This window comes from Amaranthus tricolor, chromosome 1, assembly GCF_026212465.1.
Source record: "Amaranthus tricolor cultivar Red isolate AtriRed21 chromosome 1, ASM2621246v1, whole genome shotgun sequence".
In the NCBI taxonomy this organism is placed as follows: domain Eukaryota; kingdom Viridiplantae; phylum Streptophyta; class Magnoliopsida; order Caryophyllales; family Amaranthaceae; genus Amaranthus; species Amaranthus tricolor.
The window spans coordinates 43,910,502-43,917,108 of NC_080047.1; the positions used below are offsets into that span (position 1 = coordinate 43,910,502).

The following is a 6,607-nucleotide window of genomic DNA, read 5'->3' on the forward strand; positions in this document are numbered from 1 at the left end:
ATCTACCCCCGTAAACCCTACTAACCCAAAATAATTAACAATATAACCCAACATCAATAATCTTAATCATTCCCTCACTTTTTTAATTCTCCTATTTACTCTACTGAAACCCTATCTCTCCCTCTCTCTCATCTTCATCCTCAACGTTTGTATTTTTCTTCATCTTCTTCAATGATCTTCATCTTCATCTCCATTCTTACTGTTTACGGTTTATTATCTTCATCTTCATTTTTTTCCACCATCTTCGTCTTCTTTGAAACCCTAATAATTTGAGGGGTTTTTTAAATCTGGGTTTGTTCTTTACTTTTCTGGGTTTTTCGAACATGGCGTCACCAAGGTCTTGTCTTTCTTGGTTGTCTTCGTCCCAAGAACGTGATCCTACGATTGGATCTCCTAACCCATGGTTCGATTTCTACAATCGCCTACCTCCATCTTCTACGACTTCTGGTGAAACGGATCCTCACTGGGGAAGAAGTATAACTTTTGAAGATGAAGAAATACAGGGTATGTTTGATTTTCAACTAGATCTTCAAGATCTATACATTGAGAACTTGTTCCCTTCCTCAGATGAAGAATCATTGGATGATGATGAATTGCTGTCTGATATAGATGTTCGAGGCCCATTTTCTCGTATGGATACATCTTTCCTCTATGACTAATGATGATTTTGTTTATGTGGTTTGTATGGTATGCATGTCTATGTTCGTGTTCTGTTTTTGTTGCTGTATGATTTTTTTTGAGGGTAAACAATTGATTATAGCTACAAAATCCCTAAATCCATTCATTTTGCCAGCAATCTAGGGTTTTTAGTTCATAAGCCACCAAACATTATGTTTAGGAGTCTATGTTCTTACCAGATGTAGGAGGCAATTAGTATGGGATTTGGGTTATCTGTGATGAGTTCAATTTGTTCTCTGAGATGAATTTGTTTTCATTTTGTTTTTGAAGCCATCAATAAATTGTTATATGACATTTCCTTCTAAATGTTTACGGATAAAAAACTTCATGATTTAATTTCTACATCGTGTTTAGACCTAAACATTTACCTAACAATGTAACCCAAAAGTGAGTACAAAAGGTAACCCAAAAGAATACTCATGTGTGTCCTATTTACATGTTACTGGTGTTCATGCTGGTGCTGCTTCTGTTAATGTACTTGTTTCTTTTGTTGGTGCTGTTGCTTCATTTGTTGCTGGAATATCTGCTGTTGCTTCTGTTAATGTACATGGAGTTGGTGTTGGTACTGTTGTTTCTTTTGTTGGTTCATTTGTTGCTGCAATATCTGCTGCTGCTTCTGTTGTTGCTTTTGTGGTTGCTGTTGATGTTGATGGAAAACAGCTTCGTCTTTGATCCCCAAGTAAAATAAAATGACCTCAAATGTAGTTTCATCCACCTTTGTGTCTAGATATCTTACTGCCTCGTAAATTGTTTCCTGTTGTACCCCCAAACAATGTGGGAGTCTCCCTTCCTTTTCAAGTTTTGATTTGCTCATGTGTGGAATGTCATAATCTATACCACCTAGTTTCTTAATAACCTCAATTATACATGCTTGTAGTGTGATCCATACATTCTTCAGTGCATTTGGTTTCAGATTGTCAAATGCTATAGTCACTGCGTTTACTAATTGTGCATAGTTGTATGCTGATTTTTGATGTTGTAACGAATGTATTGAACTAAAGAACCCTAAGTCAAGCACATTCATATCTGGTGAGTTAGGAGGTTGTTGCACTAAGTGGAAGCTAAACCCATCAAGTGTTGCCACCTCTCTAAACACTTCATCATCATCTAAAATGTGTGGTTTTAGCATTGTCCTGTTGAATGAAAATTGTTTTGCTTAAATGTGGTGGCCTTTTACTTCTAATTGCTGGTAGTATCTTGTGCACAATCATGTCTCTTGTGTGATCTTTAGTGATTGATTGTATTGGTTTGGCCTCTGGCTCTCCTCTCGTTCTGTTTTTGAACTCCTTTGTGCTGCCACTTCATGTGTAAAAGGAAATATGCCTATCTTTCCATCAATAATCATCTCACCTTCACTAGAAAAGATTGGTCTTGCAACGGCACACATAAACATGATCTTGGGGACAAATCTTTTAGATTGGATTTCTCTATGTGGCTCTATTTCATCTTGAGTTAGATAAAATGTTTGTTGTGTCCTTGTAATATAAAACAACTTTTCATCCATGTGCACTACATTTGACATTTCATTAAATGTGAAGTTGCTTGTTTGCTCATCTAAAATGCAACTAGTAAGACAAAAAATTAACCTGTCGAGTTCATTTTTGTCTGTAAGTAACGGTTTGATTGCGTTGGTGTGCTTTCGAAAATACTTTTTTGTTTTACATCTGCAGATTGTAGTTTGGCTAACTCCCACGGCCCTTGACAGTGCTCTAAAGTTGTCTTCTTCACTTTTTCAATTGACTTGAATTTGTTTTAATCAAAGGGGATGGATGGCCTTCCTTTGCTGCCTTTCTTCTTGTTGTTGACATTAATTGGAACTTGATTATTTTTTTGATCCCGAATCAGTCTCCATATCCTTCCGATTGTCCTCCTATGCACATTTTACATCTTGGCAATTTCATTGATGAACCCGTATGGTGGCTTCCCTTCACTGTTTAGTGACATTAAAAGCTCATGCATTATTTGAGTCTTACTAAAATTATCTAGCTCTTTTTTTATAACCATTGTATGTACTTCAATGTGGGTTGGTGGAAATTAATTGGAGGTGCTAATTTCTTTATTTAATGTTGTCTTATATAGATGCACTGATTCTTGGTGTTTTGAGGTGTTGTATAGGAGCAATTTTTTTTTAGTTTGGCGCCATTCCACCAAAACTAATTGTCAACTCTCTGGATTGATGGCTTCTTTTCATCAGTGTATTTATCTTCTAGTTTCATTGATGGCTTCTTTTCATCAGTTTATTTTTCTTCCAGTGTCATTGATGGCTTCTTTTCAAAATCAAAACCTTTAGATTTTTTGTAGTTATTTAATTAATTTTGAACATTAAATGCATACCGTGTTTGTTTTTTTTATAAATCTGAAGTCAATGAAAGATTTATTATCCGCATGCGCATGTGGCGAGAGGGTTGCTCGTTTTCAATTGCCGTTCTAAAAAGTTGAAGAAATCAAGGAAGAATTGAAGACTTAGTTTATTTTATGATTTTGATGGTTTTTGTAATTTATTTGATGTAATTTTTTGTAATTTAAATTAAGTAGTTTAATGGTTGGTTAATTATAACAATTTCGGAAATGTATTAGATTCAATTAATTCCCAAACAATGTGAAACCCAATTTTCCTTCCAAAATTCATTCTATCTACTTTATTAAGCAAAAGGAGGGAATCATTAACAATTAATCCAATTACTTAAAAATACCCAACTACCATCTTTTTAATGGACCCCACACCACCCTTAATAACCGTGCCCAAGCAAATGGGACATCTATAATGGTTCGGAGGGAGTATTATATATAGGGGTTAAAAATGAATTTTAGCCAAAAAGGAAGTCAGATGTACAACCGACGAAAAAATAAATATTTAGTTTAAGATTTATGAGAGGGTTTGAATAGCTTTTAGATTTATGCTATAAAGTGTCACAGCCTCACAGGAGTCGATGAAAACTGAATATGGAAACAGTGTTTGTAGAACTCTAGATACTTTTATTTTGGTCATTTATGGGATTGGATACAAGCTACAAAGTATTTGTAGTGGTATAGTTTAATAAATTAATTTTTTACTTCCATATTTTAACTTACCTATAATTAGAGATATTAACAATTTAAAAAGTAGATTAGCATGCGTGTTTCGACTTGAATAAAGGAAGTAGTATAATTTTACGAACTTCTTTTTCTTGTGCGAGCCTTTTTATAATTTTTCCTTTTTTTCTGGTTAGTTTCGACAGTGGTTCACTTTTTTAAAGGTGTCTTCTCAAGATTTTTTTTGAGTCAAGGCAAATTTTGTGTTTCGGTCAAATGTTTTTTTTCATACATCGATCTTTTCATTGTTTCTTAGCTTTATAGTCAGTCAAACAGCCAAAAAACCTTATTTGCAAATACTTGAAAGTGACCGCACAAATAATGTTTATTGTTTAAACATACAACACAAATATTAAGCAAAATAAAATTACACCAGACCAGAACCAGAACAATGTTTATCAGCCCCTACCGGCCCCTAGGGATTCTGGTCAGGGAAATGGCAACATTGGTGAGGACATTGTTCTCTTCAGCCATCGAAACTCGAGCTTTTTCCCTGTATCGTTCGAACACCTCGTCTACGATTTCTTGGCCAAAATGAGCAATAATCAAAGGCTCAAGCACAAATCTCATACATGTTGTAAAGTCATATTGATCAGAAGTGTCGTCTAAAGTGCTGTCAAACTTGTAATCATTCCAATCCCAGCTGACTTGAAAAACATGAACTAGATTCACGTTAAAAGAGCCTTCTTTTTTCACTAGAAACTCTAGTTCTAATGGTGATGGTGTGTATGCCGCGATATTGAATGTGTTTAGCTTTGCTTCATCTATGTTACCCTGCACATTATTATACATGAGATAAGGACCCTACCGCCAAGAGAAGAAAGGAGAATTAATTTTAGCGAGAATTGAATTCTTATCACAAGGGTGAAATGAATTGTTTTCGGTTATTAAATCAATTTATTATTCTTATACGGTAATTAACTATATTTATAAGGATTTATATATGTTAAAATTACACTTGTCGATTTTTAACCGGATCTGAAATTTTGACTAATGTAGAACTAAAAATGATATAATATTTTTTAGAATTTTAGAATTCATAATATTTAATCAATTTTTGGTGTTAATTAAGTTTTTAGTGTATTAATATAGTTAATATATCCATTAATTTATAAGATTTAGGTAAATATATAATATTACAATACGGATATAATTAATAAGTGCTTCTCTCTCAAGTTTCCTTTACCACTTGACTTTTCCAACATAAGTAGGGTCTATTTTGTGATTATAGGGTAGGCCTTATAAAGAAAAAGTTAGGTGAGATTCGATCTCTGTACCTCATTTAAAAAAGACGATACTTGCACAAATCGAGAGAAGATTCCATTCTCATAAAAAGGGTCTATGTGAGGAAATTTTTTTTTATTAAAAAGATTGTTCATATATGCAAGTAATACTTGCATGTTCTTGTAATTGAAATATCGTACATGCTTTGAAATTTATATATTAGAACAAGTTAGGTATGACAGGCTTGTACGTACCTCAGAAACCATATCATTGAGAACATTCGAGAGGAGCTCTAACGAGTAACTCGATTCCTTGGCATAACAATATTGATTGTTTTGTCTTCCTAGTAAAGTTAAAACCATTTTACCACCATCTATCATTTCCATGGCTCGACATTGTAGAAACTTCAAGAAGTCTTTTTCAAATTGCTCATAATACGCTTTGAGGACACTCGGAGGACTTGCTCTTGACATGTAAATGTTTCTCTTCTGGTTTTCTATTATGTTTTCGGGTACCTGACATTTATAACCATGACAGATCGAGAATTTTAACTAAAGAGATTATCAAAATTGATTATAAATAAACATAAAATGAAGGGGCAATGCTATTTTTTAGATAGGATATCCAACATGATTTTTTTACGATTTTATTAAGAAAATCACAATTTATATTTTATAGTGGAAATGACACTTCCAAGCTAGCCCTTTCATGTATGCGCCAATGATAGTCTGTTATTAATATTTTTTTAATGCTTATGATCTCTACCTTTTCTCATTTAAATTTTATTGTTCAATAAAATAATATATTACCATCTAAAAGGTTCTATTTTTGTTAATTTTCATGAATAATTCTTATAAAAACAACTTTAAGGAATAATTTATTAAGAATTAGTTGTCGCTAATAATTGACACGAAATTCAAACTAGTTGATCATCACCTGAGATAGCCAGTGAAGGCTACTGGAGGAGTGGACAAAATTCATGGTATTGGTAGGAAAAATTCGGCCATAGAAAGAGCCAGGAACACCATTCACAAAGCAATGCCCAAAATCATCTCCAATTTGCTCTAAAAGTCTATCTTCAAAATTTGTGATTGACCCAAAAAGAGTGTTAAAATCATTTCCTGGAAGATCATTCAAGTAAATTTGATATTCTTTTGGATCTTGTTTGAATCGTCTACGAATATTATCGATGGTCTGAATGAGATCAAAGATGACAATTAAGCTGTTTTTCTCGGACGAAGAACATCCTAAGTCTGCTATGCGAATGGCTTTTGTTGGTGGTTGTTTGCTGTACATTTCTGTGATTGCTTCGTCTTTTATGGGTTTTGTCAGTGATAATATCTGCTTCTGCACGTTGCACCAAACATTAGTAGTGAGTTCGATTTTTTATTTACGCATATTTTTATTAGTAGTGAAAGCCAAATCTATATATATGATTAGAACAAGTAATTTATATTATATTTTAAATTTTATTTATTAAATCGTAAAGAAAAATTTAAGAATCAGAAAGTTTAGGAAGTTACTGGGATAATTAAAAATCCAGTCGCACAATCCAGTCGCACAAAAAGTGCGACTGTCAGTCGCACTTTTTGTGCGACTGGTTTGTGCTACTGGCATTTGAATTTTTTTTTTT

At 33.4% G+C, this 6,607-nt stretch overlaps 1 protein-coding gene across 1 annotated transcript; it reads right to left on the reverse strand.

Moving 5' to 3' along the window:
* Positions 1-4,023: 4,023 nt before the first annotated feature.
* On the reverse strand, positions 4,024-6,372 carry LOC130828104 (S-adenosyl-L-methionine:benzoic acid/salicylic acid carboxyl methyltransferase 1-like). Its single transcript, XM_057693910.1, has 3 exons — positions 5,911-6,372; positions 5,229-5,489; positions 4,024-4,524 (listed from the first exon to the last, which is right to left on the reverse strand). The coding sequence occupies exons 1-3, from the start codon at positions 6,268-6,270 to the stop codon at positions 4,156-4,158; spliced, it is 990 nt and encodes a 329-aa protein (XP_057549893.1). The 5' UTR covers positions 6,271-6,372; the 3' UTR covers positions 4,024-4,155.
* Positions 6,373-6,607: the final 235 nt, after the last annotated feature.

What these genes read in the sequence shown, in the direction of transcription:
- LOC130828104 (XM_057693910.1), bottom strand. Translation starts at nt 6,270, where the DNA reads ATGTACAGCAAACAACCACCAACAAAAGCCATTCGCATAGCAGACTTA. An exon ending in GCCTTCACTGGCTATCTCAG is followed by an intron (nt 5,490 to 5,910) that starts GTGATGATCAAC and finishes TATAAATGTCAG; the next exon opens with GTACCCGAAAACATAATAGA. An exon ending in TCAATGATATGGTTTCTGAG is followed by an intron (nt 4,525 to 5,228) that starts GTACGTACAAGC and finishes AATAATGTGCAG; the next exon opens with GGTAACATAGATGAAGCAAA.